Below are 12950 nucleotides of genomic sequence, written 5' to 3' on the forward strand. Positions count from 1 at the left end.
GCTATAGTAGAGCACCTAAAACTTGTCCAGTGAATGAATGAATCGTCTCTGCCCTGCTCTCTGCCTGGGCTGCTGTGCACATTGTGGAGTCCCGGAACACTCTACTTGCTGAGAGAGGACACAGATCCCGTTCCCCAGGCCTTCAGCTTTGGGGACGTGGCTGCTTGGCCCACTCTCTCCAAGCCACATCACACTCCGCATCCTTCACGGTCAGACTCGTGACCAAGGCCACCAGTCATATGCAGCCAGCAGGTACTTGAATGACGGCTCGTTCCTCCCCGGGAAGGCTCTCAGTGATCCCCAGCTACTGCGTCGGGCAGCCCAGCCAGAATTTTCTGTACATGGACATCTGGTTTCTGATGACTGACCCTGAGACCAGCTCCCGGCTGTCCTGTGCCAGTGGAAGGCACTGGGTGGCCTGAGCACTCACTTCTGCTTGGGCTTCCCACTACAATGGCAAACACACTCACAGGTGGAGCCAACAGCCTTCTAAGCAAGGTGGGGGTGATGGGGGATAAATGGGGAACCCCAGCATGAAGAGGCCAGGGGCTCCTGCTAGCCTGGTCAGCGTCCTGAGGGGCTAGAAAAGTCAGGGGGATGCTTTGGCCCCTGGGCCAGCCTACTTGCTGTTCCCTCTGCGTGGTCACGGCAGACCTGCACTCAGATGCTTCCTTCCAACCCTCAGAGCTCGCCCCACACGTCACCTTCTCCGAGAGTTCAGCCCTCATGCCCACCCCATCACTCTTGAAGCCATCACGTGCTGTTTGGGTTTTTTTCCCCCTTCCAAGTACTTCTCATGACCTGAGAGTATGTTGATGGCTCGTGTCCTGCTGAAATGGTCAGCCCCGTGGCTGCAGCGCACGGAGCCGTGTGGCACATCACAGGCATGCGGCGGGCCCACCGCTCTGGCCACACAGGGGCTGGGCCCCATTCCCCATCTCCAGGTCTCCCCTCTGGGCCTGGGCTTCTGCCTCGCACTCACCTGCAGCCTCCCCACAGCCCACCAGCCCTGATTCTACCTGTGCTCACCTGTGGACCAGACATCATTACACAGGACGTTATCCACAGAGCAGAATCCAGCCCTCAGGACTGGGGGTGGCACAACCCCGGGCGGGGTGGCGGGGTGTCCTGGTCTGGCCTGAGTTACAGGCCCCCAAATACCTTCTAGTTCTGCTGCTACTCGCTGTGGATCCTGGCCATGCTGAGTCCCCTCCCCTTTACAGATGAGGCTCAGGCTTCTCATCCGTAAAATGGGGATGCCCTGGACGGTCATACAGTAGTTGTCATTATTACTCAGGTTCAGCCTCAAATCCACCACCTCTGACAGGTGTTCCCTGACCCCCTTCATTAAATAGCCCCAATCTCCTCCATCAGGTCTATCCCACTCTGTCCACTTTCCTTCCTAGCACTAGCCACTACGGAAATGGTCCTATTGGTCTACTTACTTGTACGATGTCCATCTTTCTCAATGGGATATCAGCTCACTGAAGGCAAAGCACTTTGCCCTGTTCAACTAGATATCTCTAGCACTTGGAATGTAGTAGAGCACCTAAAACTTGTCCAGTGAATGAATGAATCGTCTCTGCCCTGCTCTCTGCCTGGGCTGCTGTGGACTCCGATGAGACCACGTGCTTGAGAGCCCTTGGTTAAATTTTCAAAGCTCATCCAGAAGATGACCCTTATGGTAAGAATCTGTGACCTCCCCAGGGCAGGTAGCAATGACATCAGCCTCCTAAAGGCTCACCCATGCATGGAAGCAGTCCTGCTTCCAGGACCAAGAAATAGCACTGCCTTCTTATACAAACTGCCTTCTTGCACCCAGACCAATGTGTCCCCCACCAATCCCCACTGCTCTCCAGCATTGGCCTCAGGAGCCAAGTGCCATGCCCTCCTGTGGGTGCACACAGCGGCCCATGGGTTCACCCATGTCCCTGAGCTCACACCACTCCAGGTTGGCACCGGAATATGCATGTTCAGTACACCCCCACCTAGGCATGGCTGTTCCATCCCCTGTGAGTGCATAAGGCCAGTCCCCAAGATAGCAAGCATGCACCGCGCGCACACACACACACACACACACACACACACACACACACACACGTGCATGCACTGGCTGTAAGCCCCGGAGACCCACCTTCTCTGGGATGGCTGACCAATTGGCACAATCTTATCCTCATAGAACCGCTTCATTGCAAACCGGTCCAGGGCCTGATCAGCACTGCAGGGAGAGACGGGTAGTCAGAGGAGCCAACTTTTATGTCCGAGAGCCCCTTGTCTCCCCACCCCTGCTCCCCTAGACCTGTGGAGCCCTCCAGCCACCCTATGCTAAGAAGCTTTCAGGAAAAGGGTGCCCCAGCATCTCTACATCCTGTGTGCTGCAGGACTCAGTGAAGGGGCTTTGGAGCCAGACAGCCTGGGTTCCCATAGCAAGTCTGCCACTTACTTATTAGCCTTGTGTCCTGAATCAGGTTATTTAATCTTTCTGAACCTGATTTCCCTTCCTGTCAAGGGTGAGTGACAGGGCCTTCCTTGAAGGTTGTTACAGCAATTAAGTGAAATAACATCTATAAAAAGCTGTGGGCACACAGTAGGTGTACAGGAAATGTTCACCATGAAGGGAACATTCGGCTAGATTTTCTTAAAGTCACAAAATTACCATCTAAGGCTCTACAGAACATTCTATCTATCCACAAAGAGATCATTTTTAAAAGAAGAGACAGCTGATGTAGCCCCTCTGTTCTTGACTGTCCAATGACACCCCATCCCAAACCCCAAAGCCCTTATCAAGGCCCACAAGGATGAGATAACTTCTAGATGGTTCTGCCAGACCCAGATCTGCCCTCCCAACATTTCCTTTTGACTCCCTCTCCAGCTCACTCAGGGAAACAGAAGGCCTTTCACCAAGGAAAAGTGGCCCGGAGCAGGTGGCTGGATGGGGTGTCCCTAGATGGGCCTGCCCCCCAAGGCTGCTCCTACTAGTGCTCCCAGTAGAGGGAGGGACTCTCCTTTCTCCCACCCCCCATGCACAGCCACCTGCTTCGGAGCTGTAGGCTCCTCCCGCTGATCCTCAGCACCCCTCAACCCCAAGGAAGGGAGCAGTCACGGGGGGATGGCCAGAGGGGGTTCCCACTGTGAGTACTCAGGCTCTTACCTGGCAGAAATGTTGCTGTAGTGCATGTAAGCAGCAATGACAACGCCGATCCTGCCTCGGTTTCCCTAAAAGAACCCCAAACACAGACTTTACTTCTAAGATCAGCCCATGCAGAAGCCCGGAGGAAAAAGGGGGCAGCGGCTGGAGAGAGGGCTGTGGTTTTCAGGGAGAACAGGACAGGGGAGGGGGATGCAAGGGAGGGAGGCAGGTCAGGCTGAGTCTCAAAGAGAAGAAACACAGCTGATCACCCACTACACTTGAGGGCCCCACGAGCTCATAACTCCCCATTTCTTGGTGAGGGGGGGGCCTGGGACAGAATCTACTATCTCCTAGGAAAGAGAATGCACACAGTCTTGCACGCTCACACAATCCAATGATACGGTCAGGCACACACACTCATCCAAGGACACATCTATGCACGTGCGTGCACACAGGCGGCCCCCCACTCTGACCTTATTGTGTAGAACGACGATGTTGTGAGGGTCTGCATTGAGCCAAGTGTCCATGGCCTTGCAGACGCTGCAGATCTTCTCCAGGGCTGGGGTGTGAAGGTCAGGCCAGCCAAATTCCAGTACCTGTGGTCCAAGCCATGAGTGAGAAGGGGCGGAAGCCCCAGAGAGTCGATCAGAGCTGGGAGGTGGGTGGGGGGTGGCACATACCCCACACACAGGTGCCACGGCACCAGCCACCCACCCACCTTGCTTCCTGCCCTGCCCATCAGCCCAAAGGGGAGGTGATGGTGTGGATGCAGAGGACACTGGCCCAGGACCAGAGACCCTGGGTCTCTGAGTCTCTGCTCTGACACTGCCTCGCTCTGGGGGCTCTGGCAAGTCATGGCCCCTGTCCTGGCCTCAGTTTCCCCAAATGTGTGTAAAGCTGATGACCCCAAGGTCCGTTCCACATGACTCTGACTTCAAAATGTGCCCCTCAGCATTTCTCCCAAACTCTCTTCCCATAGACAACCCCAAGACAACCCGGGCTCAGGGACAAAGAGGGAAAGTGAAGGGCCCCCAGGAGTTCACAGCTCTGTTCCAGGCCCGGACACACAAACCATTGATTTTTCAGGCTGGCTGAGAGAGAAGCCTGAAGGGGACAGAGGGCAGATCCGAACGGCAGGCTTCAGGCTCCTCGAAACTTTTCTCAACTCACAGATCGTTAAACGGAAAGAGAATTCATGCTCGGAAGAGTCGAGAGAGCTCATCTAATCTAGCCCACCCCGTTTCAGAGGAGCAAACGGAGGCCCAGAGAACTGTCACCTGCCCAGGTCACAAAGCAACAGGTACCAGAATCCAGGCACCAGAGCAGACATCCGCGCAAAGCCTGCACTCAGCCCGCCGAGCCAGCAAGTGGAAATGGGCCATCGGCAATCCCGGGCCAGTTTAAATCCAAAGGGCTTTTCAACGAGGCTAGAAATCTCATAGCTCCAGCCTTACCCCAGAGATACTATGTGCACCCCAGGGGGGCAGACCTGGGTAGGAAATCACTGTATCAAGCTTGGCTCTCTGGAATTTGTATTGCAAAAACAATAAATACGGGCTTTTCCTTGTTCCAAATAGAAGATGACACAGACACGGAATAGGCTTTGTGAAGTGTCTCAGCACTTCCCCCCAGATTCTAAAGTGGGGAACCGCAGGGAGAGGGAGCCCAGCTGTTCTACTTCTCTTTCAGGCAACGGGAAGCCCCCACCCCTGATCGGCATCAGCTCACCTTGGTGTGGAGCTTCGTGATGTCAGGCCTCCGCTCAGAGAGGTTGAAAAGCTAGAAGGAGGGAAAGGAAGAGATTGTAAGACAATGCTTTCTGTCTCTCTGTCTCTCTGTCTCTCTCTGTGTCTCCTCTACCCACATGCCCCCCTCGGTGAAAATTCTACCCATGCAAGAGCTTATAATGGTGTCCCATCGGACACACACACACATTGGCCAACAAGAACTCAGCTATAGGTTCTCAGGGTAAGGAGGTGAAGGAAGTAGGTAGACATGGCCACTGCCCTCAGTGAGTGGACAGACACCAAGGACGGCAGAGGAGAAGGGAATGCAGTCTGTCTCGGGTACCACATGCCACCCACAAGGTGGGCATCTTCACATCCTGAACAGGAATCCCAGTGTTGTTAACTGATAAGTATTTGGCTATCTCTAGTTTCCACTTCACATGTCAACTTACTTCTCTCAACCACCACAAGAGGTAGGTGGTGTAATCAGACCCATTTTACAGATGCAGGACCTAAGGTTTAGTGGGGTGAAGTGGCCAAGTCAGATGGTAAGAGCAGAGCCGGCATTCAAACCCAGGACTCTCCGATGTCTGAATCTAGAGCCCTCGACAATGCCCAACACAGCTGATGGACAGGTCTCCGTGGCGGGTTCATAGCATCCCACAAAAATTCATATCCACCTGGAACTTCACAATGTGACCTTATTTGGAAACAGAGCCTTTGCTGATGTAAGTACTTAAGGATCTCAAGATGAGATCATCCTGGATTTAGGGCAGGCCCTAGGTCCGATGCCTGGTGTCCTTATAAGATGAGGAGAGGAGCCACAGAGAGACACCAGGACAGAGGCAGAGACGGGAGTGATGGAGCTACAAGCCAAGGTCACCAAGGATTGCTGGGAGGCACCAGACACCAGGAAGGGGCATGGCCCTGCCAACACCTTGATTTGGACTTCTAGCCTCCAGAGCTGTGAAAAAAATGAATTCTGTTGTTTCCAGACCCTCAGTTTGTGGTCATGTGTTAGAGCAGGCGTAGGGACCTAAGATGGCCTCCCACACCCTGCCTCGGCTCAAACCTCAGGGCCGGGCTTCGAGCCTGCACCGTCTGGTTGGTGGGTCCAGCCCAACCCCACAGGTGCTTCCTTGTAACTTGGAACTGAGCTCTCCTCTGGGGCCAATCCCCATACCAGCTCTCTGAGAGTACAGAAGAACTGCCAACCACCTCATCCACGTCTGTAAGGTGCTTCTGGGCCAGGCACCACCCCGGTGCCAGCCACACAATGTCCTGTAAGATGCACGTTGCCACAACATGCCCTCAGACCTCAGTTCTGCCACTTCCAGACACAGTCACCTGAGGCAGACATCCCACCTCTCTGCGCTCCGGCGAAACCTGATTTTAAGGCTAGCGTGCAGTTAAACACGTAGAGAGCGGTTAGAATAGGGCCTGCCTCGTAGGGAGTGCTCGAGAACATGAATCCCTCAACGCCCACATATACACACACGCACACACAGGCACACGTGCACACGTGACTTGGGTCCAGATGCTGCATTCCAGCGGCAGACACAATTCTCCCAGCAAAGTGGGGCCGGAGAGTGAGTGCAGACTCAGGCCATGAGCAAGGCACGTAAATCAGGGGAAGAGGAAGAGCAGGAGTTGGCCCTGGGGGACACCAGAAGCAAGGAGGTGGCGAGGAGAAAGGACAGGGGGCACCGGACCCCACCCTCACCAGGTAGCTGCCGCCATGTTTGGACTTGAGCATCTGGGCCACCTCTCGGAGGTTGCTCCGGAAGTTCTCCTCGTTGGCTGTGCTGGGGAAGGAGACGGCAATGATCCTCTCCGTGACGTACACCAGGTCCAGCTCACAGCTGTCCTCCATGGTCCGGCTCACGCTCATGTTTCTGGAGAGACAGGAGGCAGAAGGGGGTCCAGATCAGAAGCCAGCTCCTCAGGGCAAGGTTCAGGTAGCTGTACCTCCTACACACCACATGGGGCCCACAATTCCAACCCAGGAGGCTTGGCTCTTCCCTGACCCAGAGCCAAGGCCAGAGGCCTCCTCTAGCAAGGCCCGTGCAGCCAGCAAGGCCAGCCTGGGAGCCTGGGAGCCTGGGCGTACCTGGCCAGGGGCTGGCAGGATCTTGGGCCATTTCAGTCATGACAGCAATCCTAAGTGCCCATCCATCCTGTTGGCCCTGCCTTCAACCTGCGATCCTAGAGGTCAGGGCCAGGACGGGAGCCAGCTAGGAGCCCGGGAGTCCAGCTCAGCCTCCCGACACACTGCGGCCACCTGGTCTGGCAGCAGTCTCTCAAAGGATCCCGGGATAGATTTTGAAGAGGAAGGAGAGCCTGAGTTGGGTGCTCTCCAGCAACCCAGGGCTGAGCACTGGGTTGCCCTCCCCTTGCTCCCAAGCTGTAGAGTAGGTGGGGAGGCTTCTCAGGGGAAAAGGCAGCTCAGGTGACACGCTCACCTGGGCTCCAGGTAAGCCAGACCACAGTGCACATTCCAGCCCTCCCCGGAGGCAGGCCAGCTCCTGCCCTTTGTTCCCTGGCTCTCCCCCACCTCTGGCAGCTTCCACTGCCTGCCAGGGCTATTTCTTGGCAGTGGCCTCCATGATTTCTAAGGGCCCAGGAAACAGAGGGTGCTGAGCCTTTGCTGCTGCCGTGGCAGGTGGCCCCCAGAAATCCCAGCGCCATCTGAGCTCCTAAAAGAGGTGGGAAGCCCCTGGGCTGGGCTCTGGGTAAGGGGAGGTAGGGGTTCACATCTTTACACCTCACCCAGCTTCTCTCCCAGCACGAGGGCCCAGAAAGGGGAAATGGGTGTCAGGACACTGAAATTCCATTCTGAGGTGCACCTGCAGCTTCTGGGGCACCTCACACCTTTCCTACCCCCACACTTTCTTACCCCATCACCAACCCGCTACTGTCTCACTTCCCGTCTATCCAAGGTGGTCCACACTCACATTTCCTTTTGAGAATCTTTGACTATAGCAGGGTAAAGGAGAGACTGGGGGGCAGTGGAGAATACCACCAGGGTATTTCAAAGAGATGGGACGGCACATCCAGATGTCCACCAGGGTTAACTCTGAGCCCAAGTGTGTAGACGGGGCTTGGAGTTCAGGGAGCCAAGGGTGATGTATGGCTTCTCCATGGAGACAAGGACGGGCGCCAAGTGGTAGAGGGGCCAGTAGGCTGTGGTAGGGAGCCCAGTTTGAATTTAACCTCTGAGCCCCCACCATTCCTTATCCCTAAGATAAGGTTCCTCACTGCAGCCTTTGGGGGGGCCAGTGGCGGGGGGGGGGGGGGCATCCTAAGGCAGAACAGTGCCACCGCCTGGACAACTTCAGCATTGCGCCCGGCACCCACCCACCCCAAGGTGGTTCTCAGCTGTAACGGTAGAAGGGGATTCTCCAAAGGGCCACCCCGGTCTATGGGCCGCTGGGCCACAACCCAGTGGGTTTAGCTACACACCAGCCCTCTCTGGCCGGGGCTCCATTTCCCTGGGGCCAGATTCTCACTCATCTCGGGAGCCTCAGGAATGGAGGTGAGGCAGAGAGAGAAGAGCCTGAGCCAGAAAACCATAGAACCCGGACGCAGGGAAGAGACTCTGGATCAGCAAGGCACCGACTCTTCATGCATCCCCTCCCCCAGCCCCTGCCAGCCAGCCAGATAGAGAACTTTCCTTTTAGAAATGACCCTCCAACATCAAAAACCCCTGCCCATGAAGAGGACCTGGATCTAGCACAGGCCTTGACACCTGCCAGTCCGAAGGCACACCCAAGTCTTGCCTCCTGGTGGTTGCGTGACCTTTAACAAGTCACCTTACCTCCCTGAGACTCAGTTTCTTCATCTGCTGAATGGGAATAAAATGCTTAGCTTGCACGGTTGTTGCAAGGACTAGATGAGATCGTGCAGGGACATAAAGAATCCAGCTCAAGGCCTGGCTTCGAGCTAGAAATCAAAACATGAGCATTTCCAAGGGGCATCCACCTGCATCCTCTCTCTGTGGCTGGCATGTCTCCCCATGCTCCCTACCTGTGGCTTTATGACTTCGGGCTCAGAAACCCAAAGGTATGACTTGCTGGAAACACCCACAAGTGACCTCCCTGCGGCACCCCCACCCCTTGCCCCCCAGAGGCCAGGCATACCTGATAGGCTGGGGATGGGGCTGGACACTCGGGGTGACTCTGGCGGAGCCCTGGGACAGAGAAAGGAAAAGCAGCATTATGGAGGGGGCCAGCGGAGAGCCGGCCACGGGAGCAGTCGGGGCTGTGGACAAACACAGATTCCCTCCTCCTTTCTCTGCCAACATTCCAGCCCAGGCCCCCTAACACCCAGGCAACACAGCAACTTAAAGCCAAAGGGCCATCAGTGCCAATTCCTTGGGAGTGTGCATGCAAGCCCCCAAAGGGCTTAGCTTTTCCTTCCCCGGGGAAGGAAGAAATCCCAAATGCTGAGAGCAGTCTGGGCTGGCGCCATCCACAGAGTCCACACACGCAATAAAACAGATACTAAATGGATGGAAACACATTTCGTCTTGATTCACTGGACAGCGTCAACAGTAAGCCCGAGGGGAGAATACAGACTGCAAGCCTCAAAGAAGGAAAGGCTGGTGCGGCAGCCCTCTGCCCGGCTCTGAACCTTTGTCGGCCGACCACCATCTCCCCGCACTCCTCCCCTTCAAAGCAGCACCTCTGAGCCATTGAATCAAGAGTTGTGGGTCCAGAGCAGCCAGGGACCACGTGGCATGTAGCAGCCGGGGCCAGTGCCAGGCAGCAAATCATGCTCCCAAGGACCCGCCGCCCCTTGTCTGTCACCCCCTTACCCATCTCCGGGGTGGTCCACTTGCACAAAATTAGGCAAATGGACCCATGCTGGGGTCCCAAACAGCCCAGGACAACCCAATGGTGCAAGGATGAAAGCGCAGAGCCGGGGTCCCCAAGCATCCCGCCCTGCAACCTTGCCCTTAACACTCCAAGCCTCCCTAACGTCACATGGACAATGGGGCAATCCTTACCAAGTGGTTTGAAGATTTAAAAGAAGCATGCATATGGGGCACTTATACAGTGCTACTGTTACTACATCTGACACAATTAAAAGGGTAGTTAGAGATACAACCAACATTCACCTCTATAGAAAATCAAAGCCCGGTATCACAGCTGCTGCCCACCCTGTCAGCTATCTCACCTGACGCACAAATACCCAGCTTCTAGTTCCCAGGCCCAGCCAGAGCCCTTTGAGCCCTCTGGCGCCTTCCAAACCTCCCCGTGCCTCCCAGCCTTTCCCAACCACCAAGTTGCAACCACCTCTCGGAGGAGACAGGACCATAGTCTGCCAAGAAGAGGAGAAACTGAGGCACAGTGACTCACCCCCAAGTCCCAGGGAAGTCGACAACCAGCAGGATTCACCCTCAGACTCTGAGTTTGACCATGGGGGCCCAGAGCAGAAAAGCCAGTTCCAGCCTCCCCCAGGGCCCTACGGCGCCTACCAGGCAGGGGTGGGTGGTAGGCTTGGAGGCCTGGCTCCCGGCCGAGCCCGAAGTCAGGGCAGCCCTGCTAAGAGGAGAGCTCTCCATCCAGCCCCCAGGAGAAGGCTGCACCCAGAGCCCCCTCTTTGTAGGCCACGGCCCAGCTCTCCCCTGCTCAGCCTCTGTGGCAGCAGCAAGAGGAACGAACAGCCAAGTGGGACTGTCAGGGTGGAAAGTTTCTGTCTCCACAGCCCCCTGGCCCTGACGACTTGGGTTTGCATGAGTCAGGCGTGGGGGCGCGGGGGTGGTAAGGAGGGATCATGTTTGGTTTTCAAGCCCCAAACCAGGCTGTTCCAAGACTACCCACCCACAGGAACACAAGAGACCCAACAAGCCATCCGTCTTGATTTCACTGGTCCCTGATGAGGAGTCGCTGAACCTCCCCAGGCCCTAGGCCCTGCTCCAGGCCCCAGGGCCACCCTGCTATAAATAGCCCCTCGGGTTTCATCTGCTGCCGACCCACAGCCACGTTTGGAGGAGGCCACCACGGCTGCCTCAAACACTGGAAGCCACAGCTGTAGCCGAGGCGTGAGGTGTGGCCAAGGCCACGGGTCCCAGCCCATGGAGCCACAGGGAGACAATGCGATATTGAGACCGGCTTGGCGAGGGGACTGGGGAGCCAAGGGGAGCCAGGAGCTTCCTGGGGAGCAGGGGTGAAAAGGAAGAATGGGGCAGGAGAGCTGGATCCCATTTCTCCACCCCCCCTTCCCAATGTTACAACACTCTACATTCCTCAGCCTCCCCACACCAAAAAAGCCAGGAAAGATAAATAAAAACTTGGCCCCAACAGAGTCTGGCCATGCCGCCTCCAGAGGTGATAAGACAAAGTCCAAGCCTGCTCTGCTCCACCAGGCTGGCCAGGGCAGGGGAGGCAGAGGAGGAAGCTGCCCTGGGCCGTGACCCCACCAGATGACGGGGATGGGAACAGCTGGATGGTCATCCCCTGTTGAATCACTGGGCTGTCCTCTAACTGACGGGGCTTCCTGTTTTCCGCAGAGTTTGGGGACATGTGACACTCACTGGCAGAAAGCAGACATAGACGGGTGACAAGTCTGAGTCTAGTGGACGTGGAGAATCACACGCCGTTCGTTGCGGGGGGGGGGGGGGGGCGGGGTGTGAGCAAGCACAACCTAATGCTCCAAAACACACAGGTGACCTCACACAGGAGGCCAGAGATGGGCCCCCCACTGCTATGCGCCTCACCACACAGGCCCTTGCTAAGAGGCTGGGAGCGAGTGGACACATTGGTCATCTCTGCTGCCCATCACGGTGCTCGATCCCTCATCCCGAAAGCCCTCACCAAGGACCACCAGCTGTGTGCCAGGCGACGTGCTAGGCACCGGGGACCAGAGGAGGCCAAGTCCCTGACCTCGGAGAACTTCTATTCCATGAAGGAAGACACTCTTCAAGAATCGACCATTCTGTTCTTCCCTGTTCAAACTGGGTATAGCACAGCGCCCATGGGATTTCATGGGATTTCATGGGATTTACCTGTTCCAACCTAAAGCCTCCAGGGGAAACTACCAGAGGGCTTTACAAAGAGTACTACAAAGATTTTATTTTAAAAGGAAAATAAGTTCTCTGTCCGCCAGGAACCCCATTCTTCTCCTCTCTGGGGCTGTCAAAGCCCTTTGCCCACCAGGCTTCAACTTCCTCCCGGCCCCTCCCAAGACAGAGATCAGTAATACAGCTTTGATTCAACTCCCTAGGCACCAAGAAGTCTCCCCTACAGTCATCACCAAACCGTGGTCTCTGTTTCAAGAAGAGAACAGCATGAAAGGAAATTCCACCCCACCCCCGCCAAAACAGTGTCTTGCTTCTCTCACTATCCGGAAGTTCCTCCTGGTGTCTAACCCCTACCCTTCCTCCTGCAGATCCACCCAACTCTTTTTGCCTTGGTCCTCCCTGTGGACCAGCACCCAGTTCTCCACCAGCAGCAAGGAGTGAGAACCCCAGGACTTGGGCGGGGTTGGTTTAGAGCAAAACGACTGTGTGGGAAGAGTCCTGCTTGCCTTTGAGGTCCACAGACCAAACACAACAGCTCTGGACCAAAAGAAAAGGCGTTTCCTGAGCCCCAGTCCCGAGGGGGCCCAGTTGGGAGGAGGGTCTGTAAGAAACACCAGGGGCCATGTCAGGCAGCCAGAAATTGGTGCCCAATCTACGTCAGGGGCCCGTCCCCATTCCTACCTCTCCTCCGGGGGCTGTGGCCAACCCTCCCCCCGCCACCAGTCCCTCCAGCCACACCCCTTCCTCTCTCCTTCCTGCCCACCAGCCTGGATTTTTCCAAAACAAAGTGCGACACAGCACACCATCCACAAACCTCTCTACACACCAACCCTGCTAGAGGAAAACAGCCATTCCTGCCCTGTGAGTCCTGGGCCACAGGCCAGAGACAGGAAAACAGCTCAACGAACAGGCACACTATCACGCCAGGAGGCCCAGGGTTGCAACGGCGCAGCCTCTGAAACAGGTCTCCTCACTCGGGGCAGACTGCAGGGGGGGGCCCCCTGGCTGGGCGGGGGCATGGACAAATGACCCTGAGAGCACCCAGACTGGGACAGATGTCCGGGAACTT

General features: G+C 56.2%; 1 protein-coding gene across 7 annotated transcripts in view; it reads right to left on the minus strand.

The window, feature by feature from the left end:
- The window catches only part of TNS1 (tensin 1), a 225655-nt gene that overhangs the window by 85143 nt on the left and 127562 nt on the right, over nt 1–12950 (minus strand). For all 7 annotated transcript variants that reach the window (XM_027590752.2, XM_027590751.2, XM_027590750.2 and 4 more), the window contains exons 7-12: nt 8997–9046; nt 6581–6752; nt 4859–4909; nt 3604–3726; nt 3152–3216; nt 2135–2218 (exon numbers count right to left, since the gene is read on the minus strand). In XM_027590752.2, coding sequence (XP_027446553.1) covers nt 2135–2218; nt 3152–3216; nt 3604–3726; nt 4859–4909; nt 6581–6748 — 491 coding nt within the window. In that variant the 5' untranslated portion in view covers nt 6749–6752; nt 8997–9046. The remainder of the gene's footprint in view (nt 1–2134; nt 2219–3151; nt 3217–3603; nt 3727–4858; nt 4910–6580; nt 6753–8996; nt 9047–12950) is intronic.

Source organism: Zalophus californianus, chromosome 3 (assembly GCF_009762305.2).
Source record: "Zalophus californianus isolate mZalCal1 chromosome 3, mZalCal1.pri.v2, whole genome shotgun sequence".
NCBI classification, from domain to species: Eukaryota; Metazoa; Chordata; class Mammalia; order Carnivora; family Otariidae; genus Zalophus; species Zalophus californianus.